Source organism: Nuphar pumila, chromosome 4, assembly GCF_984573655.1.
Source record: "Nuphar pumila chromosome 4, dmNupPumi1.hap1.1, whole genome shotgun sequence".
Lineage (NCBI taxonomy): Eukaryota > Viridiplantae > Streptophyta > Magnoliopsida > Nymphaeales > Nymphaeaceae > Nuphar > Nuphar pumila.
Window position 1 is genome coordinate 30,399,110 of NC_143252.1, and position 14,179 is coordinate 30,413,288.

The 14,179-nt window shown below is 40.8% G+C and overlaps 1 protein-coding gene across 1 annotated transcript; it reads left to right on the forward strand.

The window, feature by feature from the left end:
* Positions 1 to 10,645: 10,645 nt before the first annotated feature.
* LOC149839804 (heat shock cognate 70 kDa protein-like) lies at positions 10,646 to 13,806 on the forward strand. The gene is made up of 2 exons (XM_090002830.1): positions 10,646 to 10,970; positions 11,807 to 13,806. The coding sequence occupies exons 1-2, from the start codon at positions 10,757 to 10,759 to the stop codon at positions 13,552 to 13,554; spliced, it is 1,962 nt and encodes a 653-aa protein (XP_089858956.1). The 5' UTR covers positions 10,646 to 10,756; the 3' UTR covers positions 13,555 to 13,806.
* The last annotated feature ends 373 nt before the right edge of the window (positions 13,807 to 14,179 follow it).

Consider the following 14,179-nt stretch of genomic DNA (forward strand, 5'->3'; position numbering starts at 1 on the left):
CGTCGGTTGGCTTTTTACTGAAATGTGCATGAGTTTTTTGGTCAGTGACAATATTGGGTTTTGACTTTTAAGGATGGTTCTCAACGTCTCATCTTGCCTCAGTGTTGCAAATGCATGTGTTGTCCAGAGTGATAAGGTGATAGATGTACAGTGGCGTAGCTGGAAGGAAAACGTTCCCGTCAGTGGAGGTGTGACTAGGGATGTAAACGGGTTGGGTTTAGGCATTATCAAGTTCGATTTAATCGGGTATGGCCTAATCCGGTTCGGATGGAATTAGAAAAAACCAAACCCAGAACCAACTAGTTTAAAACCCGACATTTACACTTAATTGAGTCGGGTTTTAATTGGGTTTTTAAGTTTTCTACCAAACCTGAGAAAACGGGTCTAGTTTGATCGGGTACCTGATCCAAACCTATTTTGTTTAGGTCCCTACGTGTGACACCCTTTTGGCGCGGCTCCACCACTTATCCCTGTTGATAAAGCCACCTTTCTTACTTGGAAAGAAAGCACCCTTATGAATGAATAAAGGGTGCAAACAGGTCAGATATGATTAGTGCTGCAAACAGATCTGATATGGTTGGATATCCGATCCGAGTTTGACATGTTTTCTCGGATATGGATCCTTTAAGTAAAATCTGAATGTGGATTCAGACAATATTTGAATATGTTAAATCGGATTATTTTTGGATTTGGATCAGCATTTTAAGATGGATTTGAAGTTGATCCAAATCAAAATCCAACTCAAATGCATTTTTTATATATAAATTGCTTGTTTCGTTCTTTTTTTTTCAGATCCAGTGTGTATTAGCACATGTATTTCGGATTTGGATTCAATCTATCCTCCTTGCATCCATATTCAGATTAGGATCTACCGCTTTCGTTTCATATTTGGATTCGGATCTGGACCAAATCCAGCCCATTTTCACTCCTAGATATAGTTAGATATCTGATCTAAATCTAACAGGCTATTTTCAGCAATGTTGTTAAAATCTGTTCACTAGGAGGATTGGTTTCTTAAAAAAATGAAAAAAGCGAATAAAATCGAATCTATCTTGAATCGGACCCTTTTTTTACCATCAGATGACACGTGTCATTAAAAAATAAAATGTTAAAACATTTTTTTAACCCTCTAAAAAATATTTATAAAAATAAATTGAATCGACCTTGAATTGCCCCTTTTGAATCATCTTTGGGCCGATTCGATCTCAATCTGCCCGATTTTGACAACATTGATTTCCAGATTTGGATCCTTCAAAGCAGAATCCAAACATTCAAATCGGATCCAGATTTCCTAAATAGTATTATCTTCGAAATTTGGATTGGATTCGGGTCAATATTTTTTGTCTGATCTAATTTAGATTCAGATCCAAATCTGATCCTTTTTTTATAATAATAATATGTAATAGTTTTTTTTTATCACTTTTTATCCGGATTTAGTATTACTACAAATATGTCGAGGCCAGGTTCAACCCTACATCATCAGATCTGATTCAGATCTGAGGTCTAACTCCGATGTACTGATTCTATGTTGGATTTGGATATGAAATGATCTGACCCATATCTGATCCATTGGCACCCCAACTCCAATGTGATGGGCACGATCCAGCTTGGTCCATCTGCTCTTTAGTTTGTCATACGTGGTTGGAGCCTCTTGACTAGGGATGTAAACGGTTCAGATTCGGGTCAGATCTAGGCATTACCAAAACTGACTTAATCAGGTTTGGCCTAATGGGATTCAGATCTGGATGAAAAAAATAGAACTAAACCCGGATCCGACTAGCTTAAAATCCAGTATTTACACTTAATAGAGTCAGGTTTTTAGTCAGATTCGGCTTCGGGTTTAAATGCAAAACTTAATACCAAACCTATAATCAGATCCAGATTGACTACCAAACCCGCTTAATTAACTCGGTTTTGGGTCGGGTGTTGGGTTGCACCCGAACCATTTACATCCCTACTCTTGACCCACATAATATCGAGGCCTGTGGAGCCACATATTTTTCTTCTTGGCTAAGGCTATTTATCCACAAGATCATAGTGATGAAGTGTACCAAAGATTAGCCAAAAAGTTGAGTCACATTCACTTTATTTTCCCTCTTGTCTCAGATAGTCACATGCCACGCACTTTTGGATAGGGTGTAATTGGGCCTGTCTGGGTCGGGTTTTTTGTCAGACCCATTTTCTGAAATGCGTCTAAAAGTTGATCTAGACCCAACTCAATTTTATTTGTGTTCGGATCCAAGTTCGAGTATAGACTCAATTTGTTGACCCGTATGGGTTTATGGGTTCGGGTGTAAATTGGTCAAGATTTAAATAGACCCAATTTTTTAGTTGGGTCTAAAAATTAGCCATACTAGATCCAAATTGTTTCGGGTTGGGGACTGAGTATGTATTGAAACCCATAGGGGCAGTAGGTTCGGGTATAAATTCTGTTGGATATAAATGGGTCACGTTTTAAACAGACCTGTTTTTTATATAGAATTGGATATTAACCTTTAACAGGTTTATACATTAACAAACTCTACTATTGTTTTCTTTTGTCTCCAAAAAAAAAACTCTACCATAAATGATTGTAAGTTGCAACGGTTATAAACTCACTGTCTTAAAGCAAACCAAAATTTGGAGATTACATGGGATTGGACTAGATAGCTAGATGGTTAAGTAGCATTATCATCACCAACAGGTCTTAGGTTCAAATCCCATAGGGTTATCCACCAGTTTGCATATCAAAAAACAAAAAAGATGAAGAGAACATTACTTGAAACAGGTTTGCAACAAACCAAGTTTGGGTTTGGGTCACTTCAGGCGATAGGTTGGTTCAGTTATGGGTTAGAGTTAAACCAAAGTTGGAGATCAGATCATTTAGGAACAAATTTCATGGATCTATTTTGGTTGGACATAAAAGTGGGTTGCGTGCTAACAAATTTGGGTCTATATTTTTCTTACGGAATAATAAAATCTATGAGTCTGTTAAGATGGGACCGGGTTTCATCTAATCGATTCGACATATTGGTTCAGGTTGGGTATACCCGATCCAGTTACACCCCTACCTTTAGATTTCAGCGGTGGGCCACGTAAGCAGGGTGGTCGTGGGGCCCCACCCTGGGTTTTCAATCTTTGTTTTAAATTTGTTGCTATCCTTGTTGTGCTCCACAGGGCGTCTTTTTCACGTCTTAAATAAGTTTATCGGGCTGTCACGTTTACTAGGAAATATATCTTTCAATTAAAAAATACATAAAAAATATTATACATTATTAGCATAGGGTACCTAACAGGTAAGGTAAGTATCTCTTAAAGCAAATTTTTATTTAATATTATAATTTTGTGAGGTTGTTTTCTCAGGCAATTAATTAATTGATCATCCGTGTCACCATGTCATTGACACATGAACCGAGGTGGTATTCCATGCGGTAAAGGGGGGCCTACCAAGCTGAAGGCCCAGGTTCGAATCCCTCTGCCAAATGGGGCTTAAGAAATATCTGGTAGGGGTCTGCCTAACCCTAGTGTCACTGGCTAAATTCTATGGCTCAAATTTTCGTTCTGGAAAGCCAAGGAACGCCTATGCGGCACTAGGCCTCGCAGCCTATATGTATAAGGTTTAAGGTTTCGGAAAATTAATCCAAACAGGCTTAGGTTGCATAAACACCCATAAATTAATGAACAAAAAAGGGCATTTCACTATATAAATGAATTTTCCCCTTTCTTTCCTTGAGGGATGTTTTCAAAGTCCATGTTTAAGCGACTATCAGACATTAAAGTGAAACACCCATAGTTTACAAATGTTTATAACGGGAACTTATAGCAATGAAAATATCATTACTTTTCTTTTGGCATTTTGTGGCAAAATCTCAACAAAATTAAGTAACATTAAAAAAAAGCATAAGAAAAAGAACTAAAACGTTAAATAATTGACAAAAGTTAAAATAACTGATATTTTAATGATGTTATCCTGATATAAATATAACTGTTGAGATAAAATCATGATAACTTTTGTCTAAACAATAACGTCTTGATATCTTGAAAATGTTGCAATACTTTGGCCATCTAAAACAATGACCAAATATCATGATAGTCTCATTTTTTGCTATATTTTCAAAATATTTCCAATGTCAGAATAAGAAAAACCACAGAAACTACGTGCAGACATCTGCACATGCTTATCCATGGGCTTTGGATTCCCACCCAAGGCAGATACGGTATGAATTAGGCCTAAAATTTGGACCAGATTAAGAAGTAGGCACGACCCATAAGCAAATGGACCTGCTACGGTTAGCTCTTGCCCCGCACCCTAAGGGGGTTTGGCATAATCGGATAGGACCTAGGCCGCTAGACAGGTAATTGTAGACACATCATTTTTGATTGAGATATTTTTTCATACAAAAAAATCATATCTTTCATATTACTTGAAAACAAAGTTAACTTCAATCAGATCTTTTGCCTTTAAAATAAATTTTTTAGGTTTTGACCAAAGGGATAATTAAATAGGAGATTTTTTAGCTTTCCAACAAGCCAAAAAATCAAGTCAATCTGATACCTAGATCAAAAGTTATAGACAAATGCTAACCACACGATGATTGTCATCAGCACTTTTATGAATTGTCGTCAGTATCCTTGAATTGTCATTAGTAGTTGCCTCTTTTTTGAAAGTAATGTCAACATCTTCTAATGACATTAATTTCTTTATAAAAATTAATCTTCTGTCTTAAGCAACATACCTTAGAGGAATCTCAACTTTTCGCTCAAAATTTGTTCATTAAGAGTCATCCATCACAATCTAAATTAAGTCTAGAATAACGGATCTTGGATATGCAAAAAATGTATCAGGATCTGCCATAAAAACTATAAATAAAGAGTTACCCTCCTCCCTTTTCAATATTTAGAGTCCAAAACTCTATCTGGACCTCTACTCTTTCAAAATCTCTGCACGACCTAGCTTAACCCACTTAGCCTTGTTAAACTTAAATAACTTAGCCTATGACCCAAATCTCTTATCTCATATTTTTGAAGCTCATGCCTAGTTGAAGTGTTGTTATGTTCTCATAAACAACGTAAAAATAACTACCTAAGCTCGAAAGTGAGATTTTGTTCAATTTATTACTCATTTTATTTATCTAATGTGTTTTCATAAGTGTTGAAAGCCCCAACATTTGTATATTTTTTTTGTTTTCATATTTTTTTGAGTCTTTGTGGTTCTCACCACCAAGCTCACTTTTTCTTATAAGATTCGTGTATGAGATACGAGCACTCGCGAGCTGTCACCCTAAAATGAAGATATGAAGCTCCGGGTTCAATTAATCCTTGCTCAAAGGATGAGAAAAGACATGCAACCTTGAAGAACGAATCCCATAATTTCTTCGGATATGGATTTCAGACCCTTTTATAAATTTTTTCCTCCTAAAAATCCAGCTTTTGTTTTAAAAATTTTGAGAATTCGCATTGGTCGAGGTTCAAATCCCGTGGGCATGATCACTTGCACCAGCCGAAGCTTGACAACTCCATGCCAGAGACAAGGGGTAAGCCCACATAGTTTTATGCTACAAGGATAGCAACCATAAGTACGACAGGCTAAGCCAACACGACTAGGTCTAGGTCTCTAATATTGAGGGTGGCTTCTCTATGTAAATATAAAAAAATGTCTCTTGATACCGCTGAGGGGGGGGGGGGTGTAAGGAGTGGAAGTGATCAACGGCTAAGAGAGCACCAATGCAGTCTTTCATGGGGCCAAGAAAGGTACTCTGATTGAGTAGAGTTAGGTTGCAATTTGTTTCAAATAGAACCTAATCCTTTGTCAATTAACATGATTAGATATGTTGTGTGACCCTGATTTCATAGTTTGCAAACATGAGTAATGAATTATACAAATATTCAACGGTTTAGACTTTGTAATAGAAACAATTCAGACATTAACAATAAAACAGTTGGCAATTGGATAAATTAGAGATGTGAAGGGGGCTTACTGTTTTAAAATTTTTAGCTATTTTCTAATCAAATATTAAAACTTAAAAGAATTGTGTTAAACCATCCAAGACAAATGATTTGTTAGCATGAGCATTGACTCATACAGCTTGGACAACTCTTGTTTGACCAATTTATTGATTCCAAATGATCATTGATCAAGGATCACAAATATTGGTCAGTTATGCCTGTTTTGAGCCTTGGCTTGTTGGGCCTGTGCATATATGCGATCCTTTGATAATGAGTCCAGTTGGATGACTTTTTTTTTTTGAAAGGCAAGCTGGGGTTAGGCGGACTCCTACTAGAACAACAGCCGCCCCATGTGGCAGAGGGATTCGATTCTGGGCCTTTAGCTTGACACAGGACCCCGCTTATCACATGGGATACCACCTCGGTAGATGACTTTGTTGCAGGTTTTTCTTTTCCTCACCACTCCCTGCAAAAAGGCCTCTTTCCTATCAAAATGGTGTCACACCTCTTTACATGCATAAGCACTTCTCCGTTTGAGCATCCCTTTCACAGGAAAGTGACTTCTATTGGGTAGAGGCATTACATGCCCTGGCGTAGGAAGCAGTTTTCGCATGGAGGTGGCAATGTGCTTTTCATATGAAACCATGAATTTTGTATGAAATTGTGAGGTCCACCACAGTAATGTCATGGGGTGTTCACATGAACCTTGTGGGAGAGGAGCAGGGATCATGTGAAATGTAAATGTTCCAAAAAGGCGATATTTCATATGAAAACCTTAGGCCTACCGCAGGAATCACATGGAGCCTTAGTGTCACCTCCATGTAAAATGAGCAGGGATCATGTGCAAATACCAACTGGGGCTCCGCTTATCTAGTAGGAGCAGCTAGTGCACGTCACCTTGTGTTGAGATGTTGCAAGTTCAAATCCCAATGGTATCTTTGTATAACTGGTAGGGGTCTGCCTAACCCCAGCTTGCCTTTCAAAAATAAAAAAGAATCATGTGCAAATGTAATTATGGTTTTCTCATGAGACCGAGTTTCATATGAAAACCATGAGGCCCACAGCAAGAATCTCATATCACCCTTGTAGGAAAGGAGCACAGATCATGCAAAATGTATTTATACTCCGAAAAAGAAAAGAAAAAGGGGATGCCTGCCTAAGTTGCCCAATACTTGTCCAATTCAGATGGTAAGCGGAGGGCGGATCAGGTGCAATCACATTGCATACAAAATGTATGATGCTACACCTTGCGGCTCTCGAATACAGGCTGTCAGCGGTGGAGCCCAATAACAAATAGAGGGTGGCCAGGTACAGTAGTACACATTTTGTGTATAATGTGATAAAACTTGATCCCCGGCCCGAAGTGAGACAAAATGAATGGAGGGGATGGTGATTTCAACAAACTTTAGATGTGGTGAATGCTGGGAATGGTGTCAGCCATGTCCTTAAAAAGGTGTTATTTTTTAACACCCCTTCCCATGTTGCAAAAAGAATAGGATGCAAGGAGCACATGTTAAAAAAAGAAGCCAGGGTAGGGGTCCCCCGACTCTCTCTCTCTCTCTCTCTCTCTCTCTCTCATTTGCAGCCAATGGGCCATCGACACCGGGGTTACTGATGTCGGGGATGAGGCCTCGTTGAGGCAATGCGAGGCCGTCGAGATGAGGCCTCGTTGAGGCAATGCGAGGCCGCCGCCCGCCGGGCGAGGTTCTTCTCTTCTTCTTTCTTTGTTCTTCTCTTCTTCTTTCTTTGAATCAAATTTCTTTTTGAGGGTATTTTTAGGTTTTCATATATGAGGGTTTTCTTAGATTAGAGGTTTTTATTTGATTTTATTGATTAGGGTTCTCTTCTTAATTAAGGTTAATTCCTTCTTATTTATTAGGTTTTTTTTTTTCATTGATTAAGGTTTCTTCTTCTTCATTCTTCCCCGTCAAACAATGGATATTTATTGGACTAGGAACGGAACGAACAGAACCAATGTTGTGTTCTGTTCTATTTGTTTATTTTGCCCAATCCTAAACAAGCCATCAAACAACCTTGTAAGCCCCGTAAAAGTTGACTGATCCAAGACATGTAACATGTTTTATAGGGCCCAGGAGCATGTGTCTTACAAGGAGGTGGGCTGACACATTTTTCTCTGCAATTACATTACACTTGATCCTTGTTAGGAGAAAAAATCCTCTATTTTGTAAAATGAGGCAGCCATGGCCCAAAGAAAAGGATGCAAATGGGTTGGATCTAGGGTGGAAGTTTTACAATTTTTTTAGCTATTTTCAATCCTATTCCGATCCAAATCCTCATGTAATTAACTGTTCTGGATTCCAACCATTTGCATCCCAATCCAAAGAAGCCCATTGCGGCTTATCCTTGGCAAATCAATTTTTTTTTTCGACAGAGAAAGCTGGGATTAGGCAAACCCCTACCAGTTATACAACCATAGCATTTGGAGTTTGAACTTGAAACGTCCCAACACAAGATGATGTGCATTAAGACTTGGGTCCAGACCCAAAGGTTTGATTAAGACTCGGGCCCAACTCGAATTTCAATTAAGACCCATAAATTTTCAATGTAAAAATGATAAAAATATTAATTTACTATGTATGGCCCGGGTCGGGTTCATGTAGTTCTTATTGGGTCCGGATATGGTTTGTTTTATGATGAGTCTGATTAAACCTGGGTCTGAACCCAGTATCATACCTAAAGATTGGGGCCTGAGTGTAGTTTCACCTGGATCTGAACCAAACCTGACCCGTTGGCACCCCTACTTATGGGTGTATTATTCTCTTTAAATTAAATTAATGAAAAGGTACCCAACTTATAGGCTATTTATAAATAACTGCTAAACTTTTCAGCTATTGAACTTAACAGTATGGTTCCAATCTTAAGAGCACACTTTGTCCTCAATGCACACAATTGATAATTATTTTAGTCAAATTAAATGAATAAGCTGTCTGCAGTATCTTTTTTTTCTTTTTCTCTGTTTTCTAACAAAATATCATAAGGTAATGAAAAGTAATTTTACAATTTAGGGGTAGCTAAGTTGGATATTATTTTTCTAAATAGATGGTAAGTTGTGCACTTTTTTGTAATTCATTTTATATTTATTAAGTCATCCATGGTAAATATGGAGCCACTTGGACTCTAAATCTCTAATCTAGTGGATAATTTTGTGGTGACTAGTGGATTATTTTTATCGCCAAGCTGGGGGTAAAGCAGGGCCCGCGGTTTTGAACTTGCGACCTTCCTATACAAGGTGACAGCTCCTTGTTTGGTTCCCAAATAGCCAATTGAATTGTGTGGCAAGTGACGTTCCACGCGTATGCGTCAAGAGGTCAACGAAGACGGTAAAGGGCTGTCCGTATTTAATGAGCTAATCACTCCATCTAGAAAGTTTCAGATAGCCATTTATTTATTATTATTATTATTATTTAACTCATTAAAAAAAAAGCTTACCGCCATTTAATGCCACCTATAAATTTATTTATTTATTTTAAAAGGCAAGCTAAGTTAGGCAGACCCCTACCAGTTATTGTTCAATAGTATTACAAGGTTTGAACCTGCAACGTCCCATCACAAAGAAACAGCACTGACAACTCCTACCAACCAAGCGGAGCCCCCAAATGAGGATTTGGATCCTTACAATATGACCCAAATGAGGATTCAGTTCAGATTCCTTTCGGATTCAAATTGCTTTTTGTGTCGGATTTAATTTGGATCTAAATCAAAGTTTGAAAAAAATGTAAAGAGCTTAGTTTTTATTATTTTTTTCCAGATATAGCATTACCACATATATTTCAGATCCAGATTCAACCCCACCATGGCTGATCTGATTCAGATTCAGGTCTACATTGTATCTCTCAGATTCAAATTTGGATCTGAAAGATCCAGTGGTATCCAATCTGTTTGCAGCCCTAGAATTATATTATTGAAGTAGGAGTTGAATTTAGATCCAGATTTCATACGATACTGTTAGATCCAGAAATAAGCCGAAAACATGTGTTTCACAGTCAAAAAGTACAAACGAATAGAAGTTGATTTGGAGCTCAATCTTAATCCAGCAAAATATGTCACTTTGAACCTGGGTCTGAATCTAAAGAGAGACTGACGTGGATCCATTGTATTTGAACATGGAGCAGAGGGATTGGATCCAATCAGAAAGCGTTCTGGATTTGGCTTAAACTATCAGACCCATTTCTGAGTTGAGCATGTAATGCTCAGGTCTGGATCTAGTCGACTCGATCGGTCACAGAGATCTTGAGTGCAAAAATAACACGGAAAAAACTTCATTAACGGATCCGAATCTTCATTAACGGATCCACTCTGGCTGGCCATCCTTCTTGTTTTGATAAAGGATGTCAGAATCATGGGCCGAACTCAACATCTCGGATTCTGGTTCGGATCAAATAGAGATCCGATCCATGTGACGACGGACCAACGCAAGAGCCCGGTATACTCCGAGTTAGTTCCGGCTCGGATCCGGTTTGTCGACATGGGTGGCGTTATCGTAATAAATTGAACATTAGGGACCGTTTTTGGAGATACCCTTAGCCACCGCCCAGAGGACGCTTCTCGAAGTAGCTGGAGGGAAGGAGCGGGGTAAGGAATCATCGAATCCCTCACGTGCACCGTCCATCTAAGATCGATCGGACAGCTAAGAGGTGAGGATTCGAACATTCTGGAAGGTGGGAAAACACGATATTAGGGTTCGCCTGTCCGCCCTTTCCTCATTGTGTAAACTCCCTTTCGCTCTCTTTTATTTCTGCTACTCTCTAGCGCGTTCTGTCTTCTTTTTTTCCTCTTTCTCCGATCTTCGAGTAGTTTCTTCGACGAGATAATGGCCGCAAAAGGCGAGGGCCCGGCGATCGGCATCGATCTTGGGACGACGTACTCCTGCGTGGGAGTGTGGCAGCACGATCGGGTCGAGATCATCGCCAACGATCAGGGTAACAGGACGACCCCCTCCTACGTCGCCTTCACAGATACCGAGCGGCTCATCGGCGATGCCGCGAAGAACCAGGTCGCGATGAACCCGACGAACACCGTCTTCGGTGAGTCGCTTCCCTCTTTCCTGCTTTCTCGTTTGGATCCTTCGTGTTCTGACGGATCGTAGATTTTTAGGCGTTTTTTACGAGCGTGTTGAGATCCTAGGCGCGTTTTCTGGATAGATTTCTTCATTTTTGTTGCTTTTTTTATGTGATTTGCGTTTTTGTTGCCTTGGTGTTGATTTGGGATTTTACCTATGCTTTTCCGTTATATCTTGCCGCAAAACCAGGTTTTTTGTTAGTTATAAGGGTCTTCTTAAGGCGCTATTGCCTCCTAGATCCGTTCCTTTGTTGTAGTTTTAATTAGATCTTGTATATCTGACCGATCCCTCTCCCTACTTTTCGTTTTTGGTAGTTGACATTTGTAGTTTGCATCTACAAACAGTAGTGGAACGATTTTGCCTTTTCCATGCAAAAACATGACTTGTCTGCGTGTATTTGCCTATTAGCTCTCCTTTCTTTTCGTCGGATATTTTTTTGAGATAGTCCAGTGTAAGTCAAGCAGTGTCTTTTGCGTTTTTTTTTATCAATTCACCCAACCTATATTTTTACTTGGTTTTCCTATTCCGAACTTTCGCAATCGTGAATTTGATTTGTCTCTGATCTATCTCACCTGGTGGTTTTTTCGTTGTCGCCCTTTCGATTTGCTTTTTGCCGTGTTTTTTTCGAGCTTACGTTGTTGGTTTGTATGTTTTCTACTTGACGGAGTTTCGGAAAATTAAACTTCATCGTTTGGCACTAGAAAATTCTAATATTGGTTTTATTTGTTATTGATTTATGAGAGTTTCTGTATTTTGGCTAGTTTAACCGAATTTTAGACTGACGCGTTTCCGGTGTTGTAGATGCCAAGCGTCTGATTGGCAGAAGGTTCAACGATACGTCTGTACAGGGTGACGTCAAGCTGTGGCCCTTCAGGTTGATCCCAGGCCCGGGCGACAAGCCCATGATCGTCGTCCAGTACAAGGGCGAGGATAAACAGTTCTCCGCCGAGGAGATCTCCTCGATGGTTCTCATGAAGATGCGTGAGATCGCCGAGGCCTACCTTGGCTCCACCATCAAGAACGCCGTCGTCACCGTACCCGCCTACTTCAACGACTCCCAGCGCCAGGCCACCAAGGATGCCGGTGTTATCGCTGGCTTGAACGTGATGCGTATCATCAACGAGCCCACCGCCGCTGCTATCGCCTACGGTCTGGACAAGAAGGCCACCAGCGCGGGTGAGAAGAACGTCCTCATCTTCGATCTCGGCGGCGGTACCTTCGATGTCTCTCTTCTCACCATTGAAGAGGGTATCTTCGAGGTCAAGTCCACGGCGGGAGACACCCATCTTGGTGGGGAGGACTTCGACAACCGGATGGTGAACCACTTTGTTCAGGAGTTCAAGAGGAAGAATAAGAAAGATATTACAGGCAACCCCAGGGCTCTCAGGCGACTGAGGACATCTTGCGAGAGGGCTAAGCGTACCCTCTCATCCACCGCCCAAACCACCATCGAGATTGATTCCCTCTACGAAGGAATTGACTTCTACTCCACCATCACCCGTGCTAGATTCGAGGAGCTCAACATGGACCTCTTCAGAAAGTGTATGGAGCCCGTCGAGAAGTGCTTGAGGGATGCCAAGATGGACAAGAGCTCGATCCACGACGTTGTTCTTGTTGGTGGATCGACTAGGATTCCCAAGGTGCAGCAGTTGTTGCAGGACTTATTCAATGGGAAGGAGCTCTGCAAGAGCATCAACCCTGATGAGGCCGTAGCCTACGGTGCTGCCGTTCAGGCCGCCATTTTGAGCGGAGAGGGCAACGAGAAGGTGCAGGACCTGCTTCTTCTCGATGTCACCCCTCTGTCTCTCGGACTCGAGACCGCTGGCGGTGTCATGACCGTCTTGATTCCCAGGAACACCACCATTCCAACCAAGAAGGAGCAGGTGTTCTCTACCTACTCCGACAGCCAGCCCGGTGTGTTGATCCAGGTTTATGAGGGAGAGAGAACGAGGACCCGTGACAACAATCTGCTCGGAAAATTTGAGCTCTCTGGTATCCCTCCTGCCCCTCGTGGTGTTCCTCAGATCAATGTCTGCTTCGACATTGATGCCAATGGCATCTTGAACGTCTCTGCTGAAGACAAGACTACAGGGCAGAAGAACAAGATCACCATCACCAACGATAAGGGACGGTTGAGTAAGGACGAGATCGAGAAGATGGTTCAGGAGGCCGAGAAATACAAGTCTGAGGACGAGGATCACAAGAAGAAGGTCGAGGCAAAGAATTCATTGGAGAACTATGCATACAACATGAGGAACACCATCAAGGACGAGAAGATCAGTGCCAAGCTCGCCCCGGCCGACAAGAAGAAGATCGAGGATGCAATCGAGCAGGCGATCCACTGGCTGGACAGCAACCAGCTCGCTGAGGCGGACGAGTTTGAGGACAAGATGAAGGAGCTTGAGAGCATCTGCAATCCCATCATTGCGAAGATGTACCAGGGCGCTGGGGGGGACATGCCCGGTGGCATGGATGAGGACGGTCCGTCTGTTGGTGCTGGTGCTGGTGCTGGTTCTGGTTCTGGTCCCAAGATTGAGGAGGTTGACTGAACGAGCTCCGTTTTGGAAGAAGTGGGGAAGACTTCAATTGGGTTTTTTGTTCTCCTGGTTTTGTTTAATTGGCCAGGAGGGACTTTTTATTTGGACCGAGACCGTCCTTTTTTTTTCTGTCATGGTTAATTGTTCTTTTGCTTTGTTTACATGGGTATTAGCTTCTACTTATATAGGTTCAATATATGTGGCCGATGGATCTTGTTTTTTGCTTTTTCGTAATACACTCCTGCTTATATAATCTATTGTAAATCAAGTGCCTTTCTCTGTTTTATCTGTTTAATTCCCCAAAGAGAGAGAGAGGTTTATACTCGTACAATTAGTACATCCGAATTCGGGCCCCTGTTAGCGTTTTACACTGGTCACGTTAAGAACAAAAGCCTCAGAAGTTCATATTTTATATATTCCCGAGTGTTGCTTCAATTAAATCAGAAGATAATCTCTGCGTTACTTCTTGGGGTGAAGCAAAAGGTTGGGACCGGCCTGTGTCTGTGTGGCCATGCCCATCTCTCAGTGGCAATGGTTTGGCTCTTTTATTTTTGTCCATCAGAACTTGTCTTCAGGCTACTGAAGTATTGTTGCTGCTTCTATTATTTATGGTCAATGCTGTTATCATCCTCAGTCG

Coding starts and splice junctions, on each gene's coding strand:
- LOC149839804 (XM_090002830.1), top strand. CDS start 10,757: ATGGCCGCAAAAGGCGAGGGCCCGGCGATCGGCATCGATCTTGGGACG. Junction 10,971..11,806: donor CCCGACGAACACCGTCTTCG/GTGAGTCGCTTC, acceptor CCGGTGTTGTAG/ATGCCAAGCGTCTGATTGGC.